Consider the following 26,871-nt stretch of genomic DNA (forward strand, 5'->3'; position numbering starts at 1 on the left):
GAGAAGTTCTGGTCTTTCCTTAAATGACAAACAAGTCAGCATATGAAAATAAGAGCTTTTATGAAAGTCAAAAAGCACTTCTTTGGGGTCTGTAAAAAACAATGCTAAAATTTTATCCCATAGACTTTGTACTCTCCCCCTTTATATAAGGAATAGGAAATTATAATAAATTCTGAATTACAAGGGTCCTAGTTAATGAGATTTTACTCTTCCAGGACTTCCAAAAAAACAGTATTTTTGTGTCAGAGGTAAACTTGGCTAACATGAGATTTGGTATCACGATTCCAACTGCCCCTGGAAAAGCCTCATCAAATGGTAACATTCTTATCTTAGAAAAATCCATTTTTAAGCCGGCATTAAGAGGTCTTTTTTTTTTTAAGATTTTATTTATTTTTTTGAACAGAGAGATCACAAGTAGGCAGAGAGACAAGCAGAGAGAGAGGAGGAAGCAGGCTCCCTGCGGAGCAGAGAGCCCGACGCAGGGCTTGATCCCAGGACCCTGGGATCACAACCTGAGCCGAAGGCAGAGGCCTTAACCCACTGAGCCACCCAGGCGCCCCAAGAGGTCTTAAAGAAATCCTGCCACACAAGAAATCAGGAGCTCTTACCCCAAGGTGCTAATAAATCCATTTGTCGATCCTTCCGCGTACAGAGAACAAATGTCTCCAATATGTAGGAAACTAGACATCTTGTCAGACATGTCTTTCTCGAAAAGCCTAGACAAAGTAAAATATGCAACATTATTAGAGGGAAAGAAATGCTCGGAGTGGGGGAAAAAGTCACTGAGAGTTGGCTTCGCTCAATTTTCCAAAGCGCCCTACTTAAAAGTCAAATTTAAATGAGTGTGTGACAGGCAGGCACTCAAACGAGCCAAGCAAGGACATATGCAACAACATTTTTTTCCATATATCATTTATTTCAGGATATTCCAACCACAATAATGCCGGTTTCTAACACAACCACACCCAAATCCAATTCTGCAAAGTGAGGACCCTCGATAATGAATAGCGAATCTAAAGACTTCAGGGAAGTCAGCCAACAACTTTGCAGTGATTAAGGAGTTGGAAAGTCTGACTTATAAAACATTAACGCACTCAATCTGCCTCAGGCAATGTGAAGGCAGAAGGAAACACCTGGTATGAAACTTAGGTCTGGCAGTGCCTCTGCTGAGGTACCAAAGCAACAAAATTAATAAAAGGAAACCTAATAACAAATACCGCAAAGCTCTAGTGGCCTTTTAAAAATTCAACAACTGTACCCACTTCATCCAAATGTTGTTTCAATTTCTTTCCTTCTTCTCCTTCACCCAAACACTTGCAGGGGGAGAAAGGATCTTAGCACCTGGTCCAAACCATGTCAGTGCAGGAAGAATAATGCGGCTTAGGCCGGGTGAGAACCCCCTCAGGAATACCAGTGGCTAGTTTGGGGCAGTCCTAGAAAGGTCTCATAAGTTCCAGGAAATCTCTCCACAGCACAGAAATCATTACATACACATACACACACACACACACCACACAAGTATCAACAAAAATACTGACATGACTCATAGGAATAGCTTTCCTGAAGGCCATTGATATTGACAAGTGGGAGTCCATTTAAATAGTTAAAAACTAATTTTTAAATAGTTAAACTAGGGGCGCCTGGGTGGCTCAGTGGGTTGAGCCGCTGCCTTCGGCTCGGGTCATGATCTCAGGGTCCTGGGATCGAGTCCCGCATCGGGCTCTCTGCTTGGCAGGGAGCCTGCTTCCTCCTCTCTCTCTCTCTGCCTGCCTCTCCATCTACTTGTGATTTCTCTCTGTCAAATAAATAAATAAAATCTTTTTAAAAAAAAATAGTTAAACTAATTTGACCTTTAGAAAACAAGCTTAGGGGCGCTTGGGTGGCTCAGTCAGTTAAACCTCCAACTTGATTTTGGCTCAGGTTGTGATCTCAGGGTCCAAGACTGAGCCCTGTATCAGGCTCTGCGTTGGGCCTGAAGCCTGCTTAACATTCTCTCTCTCCCCCTCAGCCACTCCTCCTCTCAAAAACAGACAGACAGACATACACACATAAAAATTAAAAAAAAAAAAAAAAACACCAAGCTTACTTATAGGGGAAGATAGTGCACGGGTATGGACCCCAGCTAACTCCCATGGCTTCACTGGGCATCTGATGTAGATGCAGAGGATAAACCAGGTCTTCCCAGGATCTCTCCTCCAAACCCAGAGCCCCTTAAACATCTTTTCCAATGCCTTTGCTCAAGTTCTGCCTAGAAATCATTCACCTCCAAAGCCACAAGAGTTCTAACGGCATGGAAAAGTGTTCTCTCCTGAAATTGCTTTCTGGCACCAAGTTTGCTTTCCATTAAAATTGTGCAGCAATGATCATCAGGAAGCTAGGGAAGCATGTCTCCTACTTACCAGGTGCTGAAAAGGAACTGAAAATGAGCCTCAGTTCACTGCTTGGGAAAATCTACAAGGAAAAAGCCAATTCCTCCAAACAACCCAGACCTGGCAAGACAAAGATCATTTCACTGAACCTGAACTTCTACCTAGAGAAAGACAGCACAGGAGAACACATTCTCAAACAAAACAGTGAGCATCTATAGACACACAAATCATGCACAGAGGGACAATGTGCCAGCCAAGTTCCACGCTCCAGAATCGTCTATCATTTTGTCATTTCTTCCTAAATGGCCAAAGGCAAACCCATGTTTTAAACAACACCAAAAAAAAAAAAAAAAAAAAAAGGCACAAATGAAAAACACTAAAGGCACTAATATTTCCCTTATATGCTTATACTTACAAGACTTATCATAAAGGTTAAGGAAGTCAACATAATTCTGGGACTGATTTTTGGAAAATAAGTTCTGTTTGGATTTGGAGTCACGCCAAATTGGTGTCTTCACACTTGGGCCTCCAGGAAGGACACAGGTGAGTGCTAGATACAGGAGCTCAGGTACGTGCTCCATCAGGAGGGCCTCATCTAGAGTGACTAACTCTGTCCTTTGGACCATTTAGCCCTAGTGGAGACCGGGCCAGGAAACAGGAGTGTGCCCTAGTCTTTTTAACTTTCCTCACCACCTGGTTACCTGACTAAAAGATCCCAGGCCCTTCATGGAAAGCAGCAGACACAACTCAGTGGTGGGGTGATGAACTCAGTGACCGCAGCTGATTGCTGACACAGATGTCTAGACCCAGTGCTTCTCTAGCACAGTCCTGCAGGGTTACCATTTCTAATGGTAACATGGAATGGAACATTACAAATGTTCTCTTACCGAAATCCTCACGGGTACTGCTATTATTCTCATTTAATTATTGGGGAAACCAAGATACACAGAAGTGAAGATGCCCAAGGCAGGTTGTAACCCAGGTCTACCTGCCTCTTAAGCAGAGCTTCTCATCAACAATGACCCTCGGAACATGGACTAAAATGTCAACCATCCTTATTTTCTGGGGGATAAGATTACAAAGCCCAGATTTTCTGTGTTACACACAATTCCATTTCCTCCTTTTTCTACTTTGGTGTTTCCTAATTTTTCCACCATGGCCACATAACACATGGGTTAAGTCGGGAAAAAAAGAAATTAACCTTCTTTCTGACCACGTTTATTAAGTAGACAACTAAATAATAAACTTTAGCCATATTTTACATTTTTTCCCAGAAAACAATCAGAACATCCTCCAAAGTCAATGATCCTTAAATGGGCAATCTGCCAGAGGTCCCAATTTTAAAGAAACAACTGAAAATGGGAGTGGGGGGAGTGCAGTTATTTCCCAAGGGTCTCAAGACATAAATCCCCTCGAAAGGGACTGGGCAGAAGCCCTGCTAGTCTGGCTGGAGGCTCTGGAGTTCTCCTCTCACCTACCATTAGTTAAGTGGAAAAAGAGGATGAGGACAAGGGCCAGAAGGAGGAGAGGTCCTGGGGCCATCACCAACCATCATGGAAGGAAAAACAAAGGCCTGGAAAGTGAACGGAACAGGCCTCTGGAGCCTGGAGGGGAGGAGGTGGAAAATCGGCCCGTGTGTGATGGGCCTGGGAGCAATCTTTTAGAAGACTTCCTGTTGTTCAGAACAGGGTGGGAGAACCTGTCTCTTTATCGGATCCTGGACCATTTGTGCTGGCCAACTTCTCACAGCTGGACCCGGTGTTCCCATGTTGTCCACACAATGACTGAGGAACCCCCGCCCCCCCCCCCCGCCCAGTACAGAAACAACCAGGGCCAACCTGCCGTCTGCCTGAACCTGAGATGTCAAACTCTGTATCGACACCCAGGGCTCTTTGCTAATAAACTGGGTGCTGGTCCCATAACATCATGAGAAGGCTCAGGGGACCAGCTCAGGGGATCCCAACTTCTCTCTGGGTGCCAGTTATGACGATGATTAGCTCAACACTGTGATCTGGCCCACTTAAACTTCTCGGCTTTTGTTTCATCTGGAAAATGAGGATAACACGGAACTATGGGGGATTGTTGTAAGGAACAGATGAGAAAGTGCGTGTAAAGTGCTTCGTTCAGAGACTGGTAGACTTTCACTCCTTAATGCTATTTATGATTTCTTAATGAGATGAAGTGGAATTCAGGAAGATCCTAGGGCTTCAAAATTTAAACCCAGCAAAAGAAAGGATCCTCTGTTTAAAGTCAGGTTGGAGGTGGGGGACAGTGCCTGGGTGGCTCAGTTGATGAGTGTCTGACTTTGGTTCAGGTTATGATCTCAGGGTCTTGGGATTGAGCCCTGCATCAGGCTCCTTGATCATCAGGAGTCTGCTTCTCCTTCTGCCCCTCCCCCTTCCCCTCAGCCCTGCTTCCGCTTGCTCTCTCTCAAATAAATAAATAAAATCTAAAAACAAAAAGTCAGGTGAGTATCCAAACAAATGAACTCCTAGATGATCTGTGACCATATATTTTACTTTAAAATAATTATTCTCCCTAATTCACCTATTAAGAAAAATCTCAACTGTATGGAATTATGCTCAAATTCCAACCTCAGGGCACTCTGAGCTTTCCAAACATACAAAATCTTATCACAAAGGTTGGAGGCCACCTATACAACATGGAATTCCATCTCTTACCCCAGTAATGGAATCCCCCCATTGTGTCTCCTATGGATGGCCTCGCTTCTGTTTAAATATCCAGCAGTACTCCAGGGTTTCAAGTTCAGAGAGCCCAGTTAGCAAACATCCCTCCCCCTTCCCCCCAACACCCCAACCCCGCCCCACGCAGCAACTCCCTCCCAGAACTTTTGCTACTGATCTGTCCCATGATGCTCAGAACCCTCTCACAATGTGAATGCTCTCAGACCTCCGAAGGACTTTGCTTCTGTTGGCAGAGAGCATCAACATCCTCCCCGGTTCCTGACATGGCCGGGCCTCAAGAGCATTCCACACCCAAGGGCCGGCAGAAGTGGGGACTCTGGCTCTGCCACCTCATCACTATAGGATGGTAGGCCCGTTCTATAACCTTCCCAAACCTCCCTTTCCCCACCCATATATGGGGATAATAAGAGTAGCACCCTCACCAGGCTGTCAAGAGGTTCACTAAGTTCATGCATAGAAACTACTCAGTTAAGCACCTGCAGGAAGGAAGCGTGCAATGTCCGAAGGCTATTACTGGATCCCCCCCACCTCCCACCACTGCTCTGACACACTGATGCACCTCTTAAAATGGGATTGTCCCAGAGTGGCTTGATCCGAGCAGAGGAAGGAAGATTACTGCCTATGCGAGGTGCAGTGGCTTTACTGAGCCTCCTGCTGCCCTTGTGCTCAGCTTCAGTTCTCTGTCCACTGAAACTGCTCCCTGAGCAATGCAGAACAAAAAGGGACATTTGCTTCTACTCAAAAGAAAGGTTGAAATAAAAACACACAAAGTCAGAGAGATCCTTGAAGAACAGAAACCAGAGGTACTGGTCCTCGAAACCTCTTTTCTCAGAATCTATATTGTTCATTGCCTTTTCTACACCCTCTCTAGTCATCCTGTCCCCTCTGCTGACTCCTATGACTTCTCTATGATTCCTAAATCTGTACCTTATAGCCAACAACTTCTGGGATTCAGCTCCCGGATACCAATAGCATCTCAATGTACCAGAAAAAATTCACCTGTCTGCCCCATCTCTCTTTCTGCCTACCCAAGTCATTTACCACCTCAAAGCCTGCGGCACTGCCCGTCTTCCCTCTCCTTATCCCTGCCACAGAACCTTTGCTCATGCTCTTCCCTATCCCAACCCCTATCCTCGTTAAAGCCAAGATCAGTTGGTCTGGGGATCTGTTTTGTGTAACATTTTATTCCGATCACCAATGCCTAGCACATGGTGGTAGGTGCTGGTAAATATTTAGCAAATCACGAAGTCTGAGCATCAAATCTCACTGATTTTAAGTTTTAGTCTATCTCTTGAATACTCCAATTCTTTGGAACTCTTCTGCCCCCACCCAAATCCCAGCTAGGATCATTTCTTGACCGCGCTGCATTAAGATTGTCTCTTGAATTTTTCTTTGCCCCAATCTATTCTACACACGCAGCCAGCTTGGTCTTTTTTTTGTCCGCCCCCCGCCCCCAGCATGATATTTTAAACACATAAATCAGACCATGTCATTCCCCTGCTTAAAACATTCCAAAATCTCCTTGGGAGTCCTCATGATCTGGTCCTTGCCTACCTCCTCCTCCTCATCTCTCTGTACTCTCTCTCTCTGCCTTCTACACTCTGGCCACGATGAACTTCCTCCAGATCCCCCAAAGTGCCAGGTGCCTTGGACAACCTGTAACTGCTGCCTGACACTCTTCTCCACATGTACCCTCATTACCCCAGGCCATTACCACTATCCAAAAATTGCTTATTCACTGGTTTGCTTATTAACTTGTCCTCACCACTAGACTATCAGGCCATGAGAACATGACAGGAGAATTCTTCTTTCCTACTGAATCCCAGTGCCTGGGATTTGCGTTAGCTATTACCTGAAAGAATGTGAAGTATTTTTAGGTGATTGTTTTCCTAAAACTAATGAAAATCAAGTTTATACTGTTGGAGCAAGGATAGAAAACAGAGCTCTGTTAGACCCTTTCAAGAGATTGCTATGAGACCCCTGGGGCAAATAACACATTATATGTTAATAAAAATAATATAATAAAAAAAGAGAGAGATTGCTATGAGAAATCTGGAAGTCAGAAAAAAATTATATAACTTCTGTCCCTGGCAGAAACTACCCCTACCCCACTAACCAGCCCCTGTGTGTCCAAAAAGGCTAGAAATAGACTCAGAACCACTGAGTCTGAATTCCAGCTTCACGTGCTTAATTAACTGACGTAACTTTTCTGAATTTCAGCTCTACCATCCAATTAAAAGAAAAGGGGACAAGGGAATTTTTCCCATCTCTCATTTTGAGGGGTAAATCAAATAATCCACACAAAGTGCTCAGCCCAATATATGGCCCTTACTAAATACTTATTTTTGTATTTCTGAATGAGACTGAAGTGGAAAAAGTTCACTTTTCTTGCTCCAAAGCCTTCACTCATTTCTGCCCATAACTTGTCCTTCTTCTACTTGATGTAAGCTTCTTACTTAGTCAACACTGTTGGAAACACGTTCAAATAAACACAAGTCCCAGAAAGGTTTCAGAGCTCTGTAAGCCTAAGAGGTGGGTGATATTTGGACAGGTCACCCAAGGTATTGTTGCTTTTTGGCCTCCAAACTCACCAAGACCACCAGACCTCAACTCCACTCCCACTTCTAACAACCAAACCAGGCCCCTGTGGAATGAAGGGAGGGGGTGAGGTGGAAACCTCTTCAAAGAAATAATTCAATATTTAGAACCTCTTCTACTTTGGTGTTAAGGAGGGCTAAATCACAGCCTCACTGAAAAAGAAGTATATTCATTTCAAGAATCAGGATAGGTTTTGATTTTTTTCTTCTTTTTGCTAAAAGCTTTGACTGCGGCAGAAAACTCACTTATTGTGATTTTTCCCATCTATTTCTCCTGTAGGCACTGAACTAATTGCATTATATTCGTTTTTCTAAAAAAAAAAAAATCTCAATTCTCGCCTACACACAATTCAGAATTTAAAAGTTAGCAACTCCTGAAACGAGACAAAATTAGAACACTTTCATTAACCAAGAAGTTACCTAAGGTATCATGTAATCCTACACAGGCAAGGGAGAAAATCAGAAGCCTTTATTTACACCAGGTAATGGACCCCAAAGCCAGAGACCCAAATAGTCTGACCGGAAGATTTTATTGACACACAGAAGCCAAGTCTTCTTTATTTAAGATGAAGCCACCTGGCCCTTGGGGCTGTAATTCAGGGGGGTGGGGGAGCCCCCACTGACACTGCCCTTAAATTAGGTCCTTCCAAGCACTGGTGTTGGGAACTAAGGACCCCTCCACCACCACACCTGTCCCCCACCCAGTGGACCATTCATTCCCTGAGCTCCAAGCTCTCCAACATCTGACCACCCAATTATCTTAGCTTTGACAACCTTAAATACATCACTCAAGACATTCAAAATACTCCCCAGTGGCCTGGATTGTAATCATTTGCCTTTCTTAAACAAGTTGGCTAGCAGGGAATATCTCATCTATTTTTAACAGCTTCTACTTTGATGTATTTAACACCAGATTTGACAGAACCAGAGACCAATAAAGCACTGAAACAATCTAATTTCTGTTAGAGGACATAACCATCTGAGTCCAAAAGCTACAAGGAGAACTAAGTAAGGTTGTAGAGTAGCAGCTATGAAGGGAGTTATAATGGAAGCTACTATTCTCAGACACAGAGAAGATCCCAGATTTATTATTTTTTTAATGACCCATCCTGTTGCAGAACCCCTACAATGCTTGGTATAATCTCGCACATATGAAAAAGATGAACATACAAATACCACTAGCTTCCAAGTTTTCAGTGTCCTCTGCAATTCAGGAGGTCCTTTAAAGGGAAGCAATTTTTCTTTTTCTTTTTTTCCCCCAGAAACAGCTTAAATGCATCCCCATGCATATATTTCTAAACAAAACCCAGACTTAGGGATAATCAATTACATCCTGCTATCTAAGCCTTCAACTTCTCCATCTCTTACCTGTTCCATACCACCACCCACCTTTAAGTTATCTAGCTATCCTATAGGCTAGTGGCTCCCAATGACACCCCAGAAACCACTGGGGGCTCCCAACACCTTTCAAAGGATCTTCAAAGTCCTATTTTCATAATAACACCAATGCACTATTTACCTTTTCACTCCATCTCTCAACACAACAATGGAGTTTTCCAGAGGCTGCAAGACATGTGCTCTCTCAAGAGACTGAAAGCAGAAACAAGTATATGATATGCGTCTCCAGCTATCTTCCATTAAGCCAGATCACCAACAATTTGCAATAGAGTAAAACAATGTCAGTCTCTAATTTTTGTTTTTATTTTAGAAAATACAGCTATCGTTCATTTAAAAAATGTTACTGGGGCACCTGCATGGTTCAGTAGGTTAATTCTTGGTTTCAGCTCAGGTCACTATCTCCCAGTCTTGAGGTAGAGCCCCACATCGGGCTCTGCACTGAGTGTGGAGATGGCTAAAGATTCTCTCTCTCCCTCTGCCCCCTCCTTCCCCACAAAATGTTACTGCTTTATTGTGTGATGGCTTATTTTTCGTGTGTGTTTGTCTCAGTAGCTCAATATCTCAGTGTTAAATTCTAATGAGATAAATACGGACTGTTATACCTACATCCTGGTAGGTATAACAAAGTTCATTGGGGTCCTCCGTAATTTCTAAGCATGTCAAGAGTTTCTGAGACCCAAAAGGTTGAAAAATGCTATAAATTTTAAGTTTTGATTTGGCACTGGCTTTGGGCTTAGGACTCATACTTCATTAATATGAAAAACTGGACAGAACAGGATTAAAATACAAAACATACAACATGCAGGACTTCAGAGAGGACCCCCTGATTTGAAACCCCCTTTTTATTCAACACATTCATTGAATACCTACTATGTGCTATCCCTAGTCTAGGTGTGCAGGATATATAAGTAAAAAAACAGTCAAGGTCCCTGTTCTCATGATGCCTATATTTCGTGAAGGAGAGAGAGTTTGTTGACAGGCAAGACAAATCAGGCAGTTAAGTAGTAGGCAGAGAATTGAAACTGGATGATATGACCGTGTGACAACTTACTTTTGTCTGGTCAGAGAGTGCAAGCTTAGACATTTAAGCTAAGACCTGAAAGTCAAGACAGAGGCAGTCATGCAAAACAATCAGGCGGAAGAGCATTTTTAGATAGAGCCAATAGCTAGTACAAAGGCTCTTCAGCAGAAAAGAACTTGGCAAGTTCAAGAAACAGAAAGCCAGCCACAACGTCTGGAGCATTAATGGGAAACGAAGAAAGTGTGGGGTAAGGTCAGAGAAGAGAGAAACCAGGGCTAGTGGGACTTCCCAAGCCAGGGTGAAAAGTTTGCCTTTTATTCTAAATGTGACAGGGAGTTTACAACCTTGACTGAGCTACTCATTCCGGAACTCAGTCTCCTCATCTGCAGAACGGGGATCATGAGAGCTTGCCTCACACAGTTGTGCTGAGGATTAAATGTATAAAAGAAAATAATGGGCTTACTTAGCTCATAGGAAGTAAAACACTGCAAACACCTCTGTTTGCTGTGATTATTCTTACTGGCTAACTTGCTGTATTTTCAACTCCCATAAACGGCTCTTAGTAAACTTTTGAGGGCTTACAATTAGTTGAGGATTAACCCTATCAACCAGCAATTCCACACGACGAGTGGATGTAGACAAGGGGCACACTGTGAGATAACATTCATCTGAATTTATCAGTGCCAACTCCAGCAGAATGTTCTCCCCACTATTCCCAGGAAGACCTAGGCTACCAAAGTACAGCCAGGTGAAGAATGAATGACTGGATCCCACCTTCATAGGCCCCTCTGGGTCCACCCTTCAGTCAGTGAGTTTTGCCACTTGGCCTCAAAGCACAGTGCACTTGGAAAGTGATTCTTCTGCTAAAAAATGTAGCCAATGGAAATCCATCAGTCTTCTCTGCTCCTTCTTGGCATTCCACATCACCTCCACCTCCTAAAAAACAGAGGGCCTTTGACAAAGACTTAGTGCTGGTTTTATTGCTGCTTGCTTTAAAAATGATCGTTGAAAAAGAATAAAATCAAGACTTCCTTTACACTAGGCAGCAAAGGAAGGGCTCATGCGTGAAGACTTAAAAGTGCCTGGAGGTTCAGGAGGCCATCAGCAGCGAGTCCCCAGGAAACACAGATGCAACCTGGGGGCCAAAGCTGCTACCAAACACAAAAAAGCCACACATTGTTTTCAGGGCAAGCAGCCCCCTGGAGGGCAAAACCAGACAAACCACAAGGCTTTTCGGAGGGAAAACAAGAGTGTGCCCAGGAAAAGGAAGAGTTGCCGGCATTTGATCAATCTCCTGGCTGGAGGCCAAGGACACTCCTTCTACACAAGCCTCCCCCTAAGATGCCGTCACCCAGGTACATATATGGAAATATGGCTGTAAATTCAGGGAAGAGAAAACCTGTAACATTTATGGTTGATTCCTCCAAGACAAGGGAAGAGGTTCTCTTTACAACTGTCTCTGCTTCTGTGACTAGGAACTCTCATGGTTAATTCTGGAACTTCCTTTGAGCAAAGACTCTTGACGGTATCATCTTTATAGTGAAACAAGGATGAGCAATGCAGTATTTTTGCATTGGCCACCGGGCCGGCAGCTTCCCCTTCCCTACCCCCAAACACATTTGTGGTGCTGCCCCCTCCTTGCCTTCTTGTTCAATTAGTGGTTCATCAAATGGTCCTCAAGAATGCAGAGTGTCCCCATCAAGGGATAATGTATTCTTGTGCAAAAAGCACTTCTCTCAGAGGACAGAAAATTGCATTCTGCTTTCGTTTTCAGACAGTCCCAAAGGAAGTCACCAACTCAGAAGTTTCAACTTTAAGCAGGGCCCTCTATGACCATCTCAGAAACTGCAGTTGTAAACCTTTGGGTCAGAGCAACTCTCTAGTGTGAATATTACTCATTAGACACACAACAGATACACATGCACAAAGATAAACCTACTCGCCTTTTCACAAACATGCCCACTAAATAACCTGTCCTCCAAACAGGTACAATATTTACATGGTTATTTTAGAGAAAAGATGTCAATTCTGACGTGGGCTCTCGTGTTTCCTATCCTCCAAGGCCAATATAAGAGAAGCCAATCCAAAGTTCAAAGTTGCTAGTCAGAACATTTTGTATTTGGTGGATAGAGATCATCTAGCTAAAATTCTTCATTTTATAGGCAGAAAGAGCAAACAACAACAAAAAAGCCTGAAGGACTTCTTGTAGGCCACAAAGCCCTATACTGGCCAAAGCTAATAGACCACGGGGCTCCAGAAACCAAAGCCAGTACTTGGGGCATGAGGGGGAAGGGGAGTGGTATTTATTTTACTAAAAAGTTAAAGTTAGCCCCAGCCTGAAAAGACACCCCTCTGTTCACAACCTGAACCACAAAAAAACAAAAAGCAAGCAAGCAAACAAACAAACCCAGCAGATCAAAGGTTAACATCCTCGGAGACAGAAAAGTCTCACTCAGTCTGGGAAAATCACTCTTGGACAGGGCTTCTCAACCTCAGGGCTACTGACCTTTGGGGGCAGACAATTCCTTGTTGTGGAGGACACATCCTGTGTATCACAGGATGTCTAGCAGCATCCCTGACCTCTACTGACTGGATGCCAGGAGCACCCATTCTCCCTCAGCTGTGACAAAGAAGTCTCCAGACAGTGCATGAGTCCCTGCGAGGCAAAATCAGCCCGCCACTTGAGAACCACTCCTCTAGGACAGAGTCTTTGTCTTGCAAGACTTTTGCAAACATGTATTCTTCTACAGCATTGGCAGCAATGACCCAAAGCAGGTATTTTTATACCTATTCTAAAGAGGAGGAAACAGAAGCACAGATGTGACATGTTTTGCCCACACCCAAGAGACAGTCAACACTCAGACATCTGGAGGCCCCATCCTGCGGTTCAGCAGGGCAATACCATTACAACCTGAGAGCAGCTTCCTTGCGCTACCTGCTTATTACCTCCGCTCCCTTTTATTAACACTCAACAATTTCTCATGCCTCATGCCCTCCAAAGAACTGTTCTGAGCAACCTCTCCCAAGCTCCCAAAAGGAGCTGCTTGACATGTGTCTGCCAGCCCTCACTCTGCTCTCCGCAGCAAAAGGGCCTTTTCAATGCAAACGGCCAATTCAAGAAATATTTAATCGGGACGGGTGTACAAAAAATTAGATTCTCCTGACCGGCAGTCTACATCCTTCAAAGGGAAACAAAACATGGAGATAAGTAACTTCATTCAGCAAATGGTTTTGTGGACGCGTAACTATTTGTCAGGTGCATTTGTGGGTTAAAAATCAAAAAGCCCGCAAGGAAAAGAGACATAAAGTGCTGGGGAATTTCAAATCACAAAGATTTTCAAATGATCAGGAAAGGCTTTCCAGAAGAGGAAGGAAGGATTTGGGTTGGAGACACAAGTATTTGGCAAGGTGGACAGAGAAGGGATGGGGGCAGCAGGGCAGAAAGCATGTGGGCAAAGACACAGAAGCAGACACGGTCACAGGCACGGGAGTGAACGTATTTGGCAAGGTGGACAGAGAAGGGATGGGGGCAGCAGGGCAGAAAGCATGTGGGCAAAGACACAGAAGCAGACACGGTCACAGGCACGGGAGTGAACGTATTTGGCAAGGTGGACAGAGAAGGGATGGGGGCAGCAGGGCAGAAAGCATGTGGGCAAAGACACAGAAGCAGACACGGTCACAGGCACGGGAGTGAACGTCCCTGAGTCGAGGTGTTGCATCAGCTTTTTCTCTTCAGAAACCTGCACACAGTAACGTTTTGCAACTGTTACAGCAGGACAAAAATCACTTCCCAGATAAACCTCCTCTTGAAATGCAAACAAACAACAAGAAGCTTGGAGGTGGAGTGATGTTTTTTCTTATGTCCATCTTTTTTTTTTTTTTTTAAGATTTTATTTATTTGACAGAGAGAGAAAAATCACAAGTAGGCAGAGAGGCAGGCAGAGGGAGATGGAGAGGGAGAAGCAGGCTCTCTGCTGAGCAGGGAGCCCAATGAGAGACTGGATTGCAGGATCCTGGGTTCATGACCTGAGCCGAAGGCAGATGCTCAACCGAACCAGCCACCCAGGCGCCCCCCCCCTTATGTCCATCTTTTTCTGAAAGGCAACATTCTATCAAGCAGTCCACAGGTTCTGCTAAGTGGACAGGTCATAAAACATTATAAAACCTAACTTGCTCAAAGTGTGACAACATCATATTAAAACGCAGCCTTGTTCATATCTGGGACTTCCCAGCCTTAAGCAGGTTTTACATGTATTGTTTGATTTCTAGCTCTACCTGAAACTGCCAATAAAAGAGTCCCCAAATGAAAGCCCCGAGATGTCAAAAAGGGTCCTGCCAGGCCTACATGCTCATCTTCAGTGGGTGACTTCACCTATCTTTCCAGTTCACTGAAAATGGAAAGACTTCGAGGGGCAAGTACAAAGGTCACTTTTGACAGGTGAGAAAAAATAGCTGTAAAAATAAGGCAAGTACTGAAAAAGCACAAGGGGTTCAGTCGAGAGTTTCTCATACTTTCGAGTGTGCATGGATTCCATGGGGATTGTGCTAAGAGGGCAGGTTCTGATTCAGTGGGTCAGGGGTGGGGCCTCCGAGTCCACATTTCTAAGGAGTTCACTGTGGAAACCCTTGATGCTAGTGTGATGACCACATATGGAGGAATAAAAATGTAAAACAACATTTCTCAAACTTGAAACTGCAACCCACAGTAAGAAATACACTACACTTACAACCCAATGCTCACTGTGTGTGAGACAGACAGAGAAGGGCAGGGGAGCATTCGTTGCAACGTACACGGTTCCTTCCAAGTACCCATAAAATAACACTTTGGCGCTTTCTATTCTACCCCGCTCCATTAAAAAGCTGTGATGGAGGGCATCCGGGTGGCTCAGTTGGTTAAGCAACCGCCTTTGGCTCAGGTCATGGTCCCAGGTCCCGGGATTGAGTCCTGCATCAGGCTTCCAGCTCCATGGGGAGTCTGCTTCTCCCTCTGACCTTCTTGCCTCTCATGCTCTCTCTGTCTCTCAAATAAATAAATAAAAATATTTAAAAAAAAAAAAAAAAGCTGTGATGGAGGCCCGCTAAAATGATTTCGGGACCTCATCATGGGGTGCCATACAGTATGAAAAACATGCATGCAGAACAAGAATAACATTTCTGCTCATCTGGGGGGCACAATGGTATTAAGATACCAGTATACTGAGATTATAACCAATACCAAAATGGAAAGTTTTGTGTACATTCAGAATGCTTTTTTAAAAGGCAAAGATGTGTTGATTACATTTTGGAAATACTTCCACTGAAAGCACTCAGGTTGGAAGTTTTCCTCACTTAGATTTTTTTTCTGACCTGTAGGAGGAGAATAAGAATACATCTCTGTCCCTGAGGAGAGGTCTCTAAACACCATTTCCCTCTCAAAGGATCTATGGCTCCTTGGAGGAAAGGCTGATTCCAGGTCTGGGATAAGAAAGATAGACAATGATCCTGGAACATTTGTATCAAAATCAAGAAAGCTATCAAAGACTACTAGGGTTGTGTTTTTTGAACCAATCTGAATAGCCAAAGTTGCTCAGCAAAAATGAATATTTTGATCATCAAGAAGGATAGCTACACAAAGAGAAACATATAAAATACGCTTAAATCCACCAGTTCATAAAGATACTAACAAAAAAAAATACCAGTTTGTCATCTTAGTATAAGGGTTTCTCACGAGTAGCATGGCTGTTACTGAGAAATGGACAGTTCCGTGTTGTGACAGGGCGAGGTGAGGTACTGTGGCTATTTATTAGCATCTCCAGCCTCTATCCACTGGATGCCAGGAGCGCTCTCGCCCTAGCTGTGACCACCGAAACTGTCCCCAGATATTGCCCAGTGTCACCTCCTTGAGAACCACTGTCATGTATCATGGTAGGGAATCAAGTGGATATTTTTGAAAACTGGTAAAATACAGAAAGAAATTTAAGTACAGATTCTTTGTTACATGAACTACATATGCCAGGGAATAAAAAACTTAGTGGAAGGAAATTTCTTTTTATAAAATAGTTCAGCTAAGGAATAAATAAAGAAAAATAGGAGTTTTACAAGTCCAAATGAACTAATGGATTAAGGAAATGAACATCCATGGCTGCGAATATCACAAGAAGACGTACCCACGCACATCACACACTCCCCTGAATAAGTTCAAGAAAATAGTAGTGCACCCCCCCAAAAAAAACCCTGATTCTGATCAAGGTTCTACATTTAATAACCAGATATGATATATACAGAGAACAGAGCAACATGTTCAACTATACCACACAGATACAGTGAGCAAAATAGGAAAATAGATCACCCAGTTTCTTCAGTAACAACCACAAAATGCCTGGGGAAAAAGAGGTGTAGAGGAAATATACAGATTAAAAGACACATCAACCATTTGTAATGTATTGACCTTATTTGGATCCTAATTCAAACAAACTGTTAAATATGCATATAAATTATTATTACATTATCTAGATGTATATATATTATATGGTATGCATGGGTGTGTATACATGCACTTACACATGTTGGAAGGAAGTGAGAACATAGAGTTAATTAAAAAATTTGTTTTTCCTTGAGGTAGATAAAAGTATCACAATTTTTTTAATCCCAATACTAGAGATATATACTAAAAGACAGATGAACTGGTATGCCTGGTATTTGTTTCCGACTCACCCAACAGGAGGGAGAGAGTGTATCAGAATACAGGTAAACACAGCTTAGTCATGGATTGATAACCATGAAGGGTGGGTGATGAGTATAGAGGGATTTGTTCTACAAAGATCTCACTGTCACACATACTTCAAATTTTCTACAGTGAAGTTTTCCTTTTAAGGGCAAATAAACAGAAAAAAGTACCTGGCCCTACCTACTCCAGAGAATTAGGTTACCCTGAAGAAGAGACAAGAAATTCTGCATTGATGGAGAAAGACAACTATCATATGATCTCCCTGATATGAAGAAGTGGAGATGCAACGTGGGGGGTTTAGGGGGTAGGAAAAGAATAAATGAAACAAGATGGGATCGGAAGGGAGACAAACCATAAGAGACTCTTAATCTCACAAAACAAACTGAGGGTTGCCGGGGCGAAGGGGGTAGGGAGAGGGTGGTTGGGTTATGGACATTGGGGAGGGTATGGGCTATGGTGAGTGCTGTGAAGTGTGTAAACCTGGAGATTCACAAACCTGTACCCCTGGGGCTAATAATACATTATATGTTTATTAAAAAATTTAAAAATTAAAAAATAAAATAACTGAAATGTAAAAAAAAAAAAAAAATTCTGCATTGAAATGAATGATTACTAGACTTTATCCCTACAATAAGATAGCTAACTTTTGAAGAGTGCTTTAGCTTCCATTCGGTTTTCTTTAAAGAAAGAATATAAACTGAATGAGAAAACTTGGATTCTATGATGATGAAGAAAGATGCCATCCATGTGACCACTCAAAGGCAATCTCTTCAAATGTACAGGCACCTTCAGAAAAATGAAGGCATACGTATCTATTTATTAACAAGAACAGAGCTTCAGGATCGAGTACAATACAGCAAGGTACCAAACTTGAAGTACTGTATGAGTCCTTTTTTATGAAATTTAAACATACATGTAATTTGTATATATGTATACATGGGAGGAGTCTGGAACCCTCACCTTGGATGTGGAGGAGTCTGGAACCCTCACCTTGGATGGTGGGACTGGGGGTGCCTAGTTTGGTTTTATTGTTTATCTTTATTACTATTTTACTTTAATTGAATATGCTTATCTTATGCAATTAAGTAACAACACATATGTGCATTATAAATCTATACACACAAAGGGGTCCACTTCACTTATCAGGGAGAATCACTTATGTGGAACTTGGTATCCCCTCAGGGTGATGCTAGAAGCAGAGCATGAGTTCTCCTTGTGTAATTCCGTATAATGAGACCTGACAGACGGGGGTGGTAGCAAAGTACACAAAGTCTGTGTTGAAGAAGAACCACCAGGAATATCATTAGGCTCTTAAACTTCATTATCCAAACCAAAAAGAATATTCCCTTCCTACTAAAGTGGATTACAATCTGAGGTAAGACATTTAATTAACGAGACTGTCTAGAAATCTGGGTTTGAACCACCTGCCCCCCAGCTAAGTTCGAATCCAGTAGGCGATCCTGCCAGCCTCACCAGTCCCTTGAGAAAGGAGAAGGTAGCTCAGGGAGGCCGAGAACATTAAGGGTTCTGAGAAAGTTAAGAAATCCTCAGGGAAATCAATTAAGGCTTACCTGCAAAACCAGGCTCCTCTAACATCTGACCCTGACTCCCTCTCCCACCTGAACGCCTAGTACTCTCCCTCAGCTGCAACCAATCTGGCCTCCTGGCCTTTCCCTAACCTGTTGTACCTGCTCGCATCTCAGGGCCTCAGCACTTTCTGCTCCAGCCAAAGCTTTGGAACGTCCTTCTCAGCACAGCTAACCTCTCGCTCCCTTCAGCTCTCTGCTCAGATGCACTCTGTTCAAGAGCCTGTCCCTGATTCCTCTCATTCGAGATCCCTTCCTGAATACTTTTATCCCCTTTATGCAGTTTTGTTGTTACCATTTCTTTATTGTGGTAAAATACATGAACGCAAGATAAAATTTGCCATTTTAATCATTTGTAAGTGTAAGATTCGTGGGCATTCATTCATTCACAGAGCTGAGCAACCAACACTTCCATCCATTTCCAGATCTTTTTCATCCTCCCTAGGTGAAACTCTGTACCCATTAAACAAATTCCACATAGCCCCAGCCCCTGGTGAGCACCATTCTACTTGTCCTCTTTATGTATGGCTTATTTCACTTAGTATGTTTTCAACCTTCACCAATCTCGTAACATGTATAATGATATCATTCCTTTGTCAGGCTGAATAATATTCCATTATATGGACATACCATTTTTTGTTTATCCATTCATCTGTCAGTAAACACTTGGGTTGTTCCCACCTTTTGGTTACTGTAAACAGTGTTGCTATGAACATGAATGTACAAATACCAGTTGTGTCCCTGCTTTCAATTCTTTTGGTTATATACCCAGTGTAAAACTGCCGGATCATTTGGTAATCATTTGAGGAACTACCATACATACTGTCTTCTGCAGTGACTACACCATCTTACACTCCCACCAACAGGACACAAGAGTTCCACTTTCTCCCAATCCTCATCAACATTTGTTATTTCCGGTTCCCCTTTCCTTGGCTTTCTTTTTCTCTGTAGCGCTTGCTACCTGTTACACAATAATATTTGCTTACTTATAATTCCTGCTTCCCCCCCAACTAGGATTTAAGCCTCTTGGGAACAGGATTTTCATCGTTGTATGCCCAGCACTTAGAACATATCCCAACACATAGTAGGTCCTCAAGAAATTGTTGAATGAAGGAATAAATGCTTTAAAGTAACAACTTTAGTAGGTGTTAGACATTCATAAAGAGATTCATCACACCAAATGCCTTAAACTATGTCCAGCTGAGGGAAGACCCTAGCCATTGTTCAATAGGAAAAAGAGCTCCACAGGTGAGTTTTAGTGGCGTTTTCAGCTCATGCTCATTAGCAATAAACTCAGAATGAGACACTATAAAAATTGGTTAGAATCATAAAAATTATGTCATTCATGTCACTGACTTCAAGACTTAACTGATTTCATCCAAAGAGCAGTGCAAAAGCTTAAAACAGCAAAAATAAACTAAAAAATTAAATGCATTTCCAGTTAATAAAAAGCCTACAAATGCCAACAGTAGACAAGATGGGACACTGGCCTTGTGTAGACTCCTTAATAAGATATATCCAAGGACAGCATGATCTAGAAACCTAGCTTCAGATGTATTTTTATTTTTTGTTGTTGTTTTCTGTTGTTCATATTTGGTGTTTATTATTTCATTTTGGTTTGTTATTTAACAGTTAGTTGTCGAGAAATCAGTTTCCATGACATAATTATAAATGAACTAAAACACTGCAACTTTTTTTGTCTAGAAGTCAGTTAGTTGTATACCATTGGATTACAAGTTTCATTTCTACCTCTAATACCCTGGTCTTCCCTACTTGAAAATATTTTGAGGACAAAGGCAAGAGATTTATCTTGTTGGGTTCATCTTTCCTTTCTTCTAAGCAACAATTCCATCTCTCATTCCTAAAGAAAGGATGCCAATTCCCTCCAAAAGGCAACCACTTTGTTTAAAAATGAATAATACTATTGTCAACCCCCAACAATTTCATGGGGCTCAAAGTGGAGGCCAGGGGTCATTCATTTAGAGCATGAAGAACATTCCCTGCCTGGTAAGAAGGAAATCTTGATAGTATATCCTGTTCTGATTTGAATTATTTAAAGAACAGACTGTACTTTTCACACACACACACACACACACACGTGCATGCATGCACACACAAGGAAAAAAATGAAAGTGTTCTGCACAATTGGCCACAAACCAAACTTAAGAGTATATGAAAAGAATGAAAAGATACCGATACTTCACAGTTTAGACTCACTGCAATTCAAATTATCAAATTATTCAGACTGAGAAATACCTGATTCTTTTAACCTGCTCAGATGCCTTGATGTAGATGATCGAGATGGATTTCAGTTATGAGATGAACCTAATGCTGAATTTAGACAATGTTCCTTGTGGTGTGGTTTGGTTTCGTTTACTTTCCTCATTCAGGCTTTCAGCATACAGCTTTCTAAAACAAAGTCAGTATAAACCTCTAATACCTCCTCAAATAGCCACACTCTTATCCCTACATCTATGGCTACATCGTTTCCTTCTTAAATCAAGGTAGATATTATTACTCATTCCTCACTGGTGGGACATAAGCAAGACTTATTTTGTTAACAGAAATAAGTTTACCATTCTAGCTTCTCCCTTCACCTTTACCCTCTAGCTTAAATGCATCTGTGGAACACAATAAGCCCCACAACTAGGAGTTCTACTTTGTTTGATTCCGCTGCGCACCAGCTACTGGGCAAGTATTCCTACTCTCTACACCTCAGCTTCTTCACCTGTACCCGACTCACTGAGTTTCTGTGCTATATGGCTCTGGATCCCGCTCACAAGTACTTCACGTGTCAGTATTATTTTTAGCATCAAGCTGGAGAAGAGTCTATGGATCAGTTTCTCCCAGGCTGTCGCTTACTCAAAAGACGGGAACTTAACCCTTTCCTTGGCCTTCTGAGCACCCAAGTAGCCATGAAAATCAACTGAACTCCAAGAATGAACTACACCCCACACATCCAAAGGCTTCCCACTCCACCAGCACGCCTAAGGATCTTATCAACAGGAAACAAAAGCACTATACTACTATAATGAAGTGTCTGCCTTTTATTTTCTAATTTAAAAAGCCCGAAGATTGTAGCCCAGGGAACAGCTAAATATTTAGAACATTAAAGAAGTAGCTGAGACCCGGTTCTCCACCTATTACCCCATTGTCTACCCTGTTCCTGGCCATTTAGTAAGAAGAAAACTTGTGATGGTCAAATCTGCAGCAATGGGATGTATAGGCAGCTGTTAAAACCTCCCTTTCTTTAAAGTGCAGTCTGACCATTTGGGGCAGGTGACAGAAGCTGCTTATCTTTACAGATATGCTGCCCTCAACTCATATCCCACAATAAGCACCTAAACAAGAGGGGCTCATCAGATTCCTTGACTTTCAGGCAGCTTCAGGTCAAGGACTGGATGCTACTCTCTCATGCTTCAAGAACTAATTTCCCTTTTTAAAGTACTAATACTTCCAAATTGCCAGCAACCACTTTTATTTCTTACAATCCAACCTACTCTGATTAAACACATGTTACAGCAAAAACAAAAACAAAAGTGACTACTTTTCAAAGACAGAGGCAGTTAATTTTTGCTTCCATATCTTGGCTGATGAAATGTACTTCATCCTTCAGAATTTAAATCATCAGCACGCTGCCAGGCATCAATGGGCATTTCTTTTATTGCTCCATTTAATGGCTTCTGCTCCCCCCACCCATAAACCTTCAGGTTGCTTTAAGTCTGAATCTTGGCCAAAAGTGCTAGGCAGGACTGCCCCCTGGATCTCAAATGCTCCCTAAAGCTCTTACAGAAGGCAGTGACAAATTTTGGACACCAAGCCCTGGAATTTGCTTTTCTTTTCTACTTCTAATCTCCATGGCTCTTTAGAGAGGACATAACATACACTTAAAACAGAAACTCATTATTGACTACAGCTCTCAGGCTTTACACTCACCTGACCTAGGTCAGGCACTCTGTTGCCAAAACCCTCCAGCTGTGCGAATCCTGCTCCTCCGTAGTCAGCTCCTAGGTATTCAGAAAGAAAAAAAAAAAAAAAAGACTGAGGTTAAGACTACAAAGACGGGCCCCTAACAGAAATGCTTCAAACTGCAAACTTCCACCTTCTTTAGCCTCCTCCCTGGAGAGACCCCCTCCCTCACCTCCCGGAACAAGACCGGAAGGCTGAAGGGATCAGCTGGACAAAGACTACAGGTAACTTTGCCTACTTATTTCCAGTTGTAACTGACAAGTGAGACTAGGCACGCAAAAACTTGGAACGTGCCGGGGGAGCTGGAACTAAGGGAAGTGTTTGGCAGATCCCAAAGCACTTGTTTCCAGGAGCCTAGGCCAAGTATCCGCAGCCCGCATCCTCATTGGGCGTGAGCTCTGTCCACACTTCATCCCTCACCGCTCCCCGGGTTTTCTTCCGTTTTTCAAAACCCTCCCCACTGCCCTCCCCCCCCCACATGCATTTTTCTCTCAACCAGGCAGCTCCAGGGACGGCTACTTTTAAAAGATTGTTTCCTTGAGCGGACTCACATATGACACCCCACATCTCCCCCCGCCCCCAAAAAAACCATTTCCTGCAGCTGCTGCAACAGTTTCCAACTTAGGGGAATGCCATTCCAGTCCAGAATGGGTAGCCCTCAAGGCCAATCACTGGAATCGATTATTTTTTTTTTTTAGTCTCAAATGAACACCCCAAAATGCCGTCAGTTTAAAGAGCCCCCAAACGTACTCAAGTGCATGCAAATCCACCAAAAACTCCCAGAGAGCGGGGCAAAACTTCGGCGCCCGGGGAGGACAGTACCAACTCCCCGCGCCCTCTGCCCGGCCCCAGCCGCGCTACCTTGGTGCCCGGGAGCCACGCCGATTTGGGGGAGCAGGGCGAGGAGAGGGGTTAGCAGCCGCTGGGTAATCCCATGTCCGCGAAGAGGGAGCTCGTTCCGTTAGGATGGAAACGAACACCCACACCTCCTCTCTGCGTGCGCTTTCTCTCTCTCCACCCTCTGCCTCCTCCTCCTCCACCACCACCTCCTCCTCTCCTCCCACCCCAGCGAGCTTGAGGAAACGCTTCAGCAGCACATCCACATGGTTACTGCACTTTGAAGCGGCTCCTGGCGGCTTATATAGGCCGGGAAGCTCCCTGGGCAATGTAGTCCGAGTCCGAGGTCGTGGAGGCGCCTGGGGCTGCGGGGAAGGACTACGAGTCCCAGAATCCCCTGGGCTCCGGGCTGGGCTCTAAATAGAAGCGCGCGGGGACGGGGAGGGGCGTCCTGCGGGGCGTCCGGGCTGCGAATCCGGCTTCTCGCAGAGAGCTGGTAGGGCTTGCAGCCGGCGACCCAAAGCCACCCCTGGGGGGCGCCTCCAACCCTTGGGGACGCTCCTCCTCCGGCTACCCCCCTTCCCTTGAATCCAGGTATCTCTGGGAGAGGGGGGCAGGGAGCAGCTCGGATTTCTGCTTTGGGAAGTTTTTACAAGCTGTTACCCACCCTCCCCCCCAACCCTCCTCCCCTGCTCCTTAAGTCCTTGAGCCAAGAATTTCAGAAATCCAGGGCACAAAAACGCCAGTGTTTGCGGTCAAGGATTAAATGCTCGAGGTTGTCTGTCTTTAATCTGCTACGCCCTGCTGGGGTTTGCACAGAAAACTAACTCGGAGCGACGGTCGACGCAGGCGGGGACACAGGCAAGTGGCTTCAGAGACCCCGAGCTGCTTGGGTCCGTCCTCGCCCAGCAGGAGGTAGAGAAAGGCAAGCCTCTCCGATGCACAAATAAAGGAGCCGTGTTGTAACTTGAAGGCGCGGAGATTGGGAGGCACAAAATAAATAAAAACCGCGACCTAGGTCCTGACCCCGCCTCGAGCAGCCCCTCTGCTCCCCGGAGCTGTAAATGCTTAAGTAAATAAACCGCAAGCCAAAAAATTAGGGCTTCGGAGAGAGCTGCTCACACAATGATGCGCGTCCAGGCGGGGCGCCCTCCAGCAGCCTGGACAGCGGCGTCAGGGACCAGACGGGTTGCTGTCCATCCCACTGCTAAAAAGTGCCTAGGCTCTTGTTAATCCTTTAACTCTTGTAACCCCTGGGTTACAAGCTGTTTGGTTTTTGGAAGAGGGACAAGGGCTAAGCTAGGAAGCAGAGTCGGTAGGCTGCTCTCCCTTCATCAGATGATAGACATTCATTCCATAAATGTTTCCTGAGTGTCTACTGGGTGCCAGGCACTGTGCCAGGCGCTGGGGCATAGTGGTGAGCCAAAACACTTCACAGCACCCAGACAAGCACTGCCTGCTGTGCTACATAGTAACTATAACAACAACAGTAATAATAATAATTTGAGAGACTGTTTTCATTGAATCCAGACCACATGCACTTTTCATGCATCATGCTATTGAGTTTTAACAACAATCGGCATATTTATTATCTCCATTTGATAGATGAAGGCCTAAGGACTCAGAGAAATCAGGTAATTTCCCAAGATGACACCGTGAATTAAGTAGTACAGCCTGGATTCCAATTCCAGCCTACAAGTGTCCTAAGTCCTTGTCTTTGGGGAAATCCATCACCACTGCCTTAAATGGCCTCCTTCCCCATTTTAGGAGCAGACTCTGAGCCTTTGGGCAAGTGGTGTTCATCTCTTTGCCCCAGTTTTGCCATCTTAAAGGGAGGGAGTCATTAGAATGTGCCTACTTTGTATCAGGATTGCTTGATAGGGTTAACCATCTTGTGAAACTTCAGGAATAAATTAAGGGAGCCCCATAGATAATAATTACTATTGATATAATAATACTAAATTTAATAATAATAACTGAGTACATGTCATGTGCCAGGCATTATTCTAAGCTCTTTATTTACATTTTCTCATCAAATCCCACTAACATTTTTTGATTTATGCAAAAAAGTGAGGCAGAGAGAATTTAAGTAACATCTGCATATTCACAGTGATGGGCAGTCTGGCTCCTGAACTCTGGACATTAACTACTATCTCCCACAGCATCCCCAGTGAAAACATTTGCATTGTATTTATCTGCTCAGTCCAGGAACGGGCAGTGCTCTGAAGTAGACAAAATGTGTTCATTATATTCACTCCTGCCCCTCCTCTCTGTCAGCAATAGCCGCTTGTTCCTAGGCACTAAAGGTTCATGCTTATTGCTTCAAGCTAGCACTCCCCATCATCAAGAGATACCCCCATCTGGGGTGCTTGGGTGGCTCAGTGGTGAAGCATCTGCCTTCCGCTCAGGTCATGATCCCAGGGTCCTGGGATCACGCCCCACATCGGGCTCCCTGCTCAGTGGGAAGCCTACTTCTCCTCTCCCACTCCCCCTTGCTTGTATTCCCTCTCGCTGTCTCTCTTTCTCTGTCAAATAAATAAATCTTTTAAAAAAGAAAAAGAAAAGGAATACTCCCATCTTGTCACAACAAAAAGGTCCACACTGGGTCACCTGGGTGGCTCAATGGGTTAAGCCTGTGCCTCTGGCACAGGTCATGTTCCCAGGGTCCTGGGATCATCCTACATCAGGGCTCCTTGCTCAGTGGGATGTTCTTTTCCCTCTGCCTACCACTCCCCCTCCTTATGCTCTCTCCCTCTCTCTGATAAATAAATAAAATTGTTTTAAGAATTTTTTTCATTTAGGGGCACCTGGGTGGCTCAGTGAGTTAAGCCTCTGCCTTCAACTCAGGTCATGATCTCAGGGTCCTGGGATCGAGCCGGCATCAGGTTCTCTGTTCAGCAGGGAGCCTGCTTCCTCCCCCTTCTCTCTCTCTGCCTGCTTTTCTGCCTACTTGTGATCTGTCTGTCAAATAAATAAATAAAATCTTAACAAAATAAAAAATAAAAAATAATTTTTTATTAAAAAAAAGTCCACACCCTTCCCATCTGTCTGTCCCCTTTCTTCTTTTCCCCTACCAAAAAAAAAAAAACAAAAACAAAAAAAACTATTCGTTTCTAAAGGGTTTGGCTCTACTTTCTCAAACAAATTAAACAAATCAGTCATCAGTCATTACTATTACAACTGTTAAGTACTAAAGGGTAATTGTTTCATGTGCAGAAACAATGGAATTTTAATGTAGGTTTTCTGGGAAAACCTGGTCTTGTTTGAGAGCTAGAATTCAGTGATTTTCATGCTCATCATGCAATGGACACTTAGCCTTTAACTGCTTTAGCCAATCTTCCCTCCTAGACCGCAGGTTTCATGCTTGTATTGCTTCCTCCCCACCCAGCAGACCTTAGCTCTCTGCACATTTTAGTGGATATGTATCCCCCAAAAAAACTTTGTAAACAAAAGCATTGTAATATAATATATGCCAGGCATATGGCAGACTATTCAACAGTTTGCAACTGTCATTAGTTTCTGGAAGCTACTGGATCTCTAGAAAGTAGTTTTGCTAAATTTGCTATGATGCTGAGAAGCTCTTTACAGTGCTGTACAATTGATGACTGATGATGAAGTGTTTCATTATAAAGGCCACTGTTCAATTCATTCTCTATTATGAATAGAAAGAAGGGCACTTCTTT

At 43.6% G+C, this 26,871-nt stretch overlaps 1 protein-coding gene across 10 annotated transcripts in view; it reads right to left on the reverse strand.

Moving 5' to 3' along the window:
- The window catches only part of ITPR1 (inositol 1,4,5-trisphosphate receptor type 1), a 327,977-nt gene extending 304,420 nt beyond the window's left edge, over positions 1 to 23,557 (reverse strand). For all 10 annotated transcript variants that reach the window (XM_082728673.1, XM_082728677.1, XM_082728669.1 and 7 more), the window contains exons 1-3: positions 23,213 to 23,557; positions 22,319 to 22,389; positions 609 to 716 (exon numbers count right to left, since the gene is read on the reverse strand). In XM_082728673.1, coding sequence (XP_082584799.1) covers positions 609 to 700 — 92 coding nt within the window. In that variant the 5' untranslated portion in view covers positions 701 to 716; positions 22,319 to 22,389; positions 23,213 to 23,557. The remainder of the gene's footprint in view (positions 1 to 608; positions 717 to 22,318; positions 22,390 to 23,212) is intronic.
- Positions 23,558 to 26,871: the final 3,314 nt, after the last annotated feature.

Source organism: Mustela nivalis, assembly GCF_964662115.1.
Source record: "Mustela nivalis genome assembly, chromosome: 1".
NCBI lineage: Eukaryota > Metazoa > Chordata > Mammalia > Carnivora > Mustelidae > Mustela > Mustela nivalis.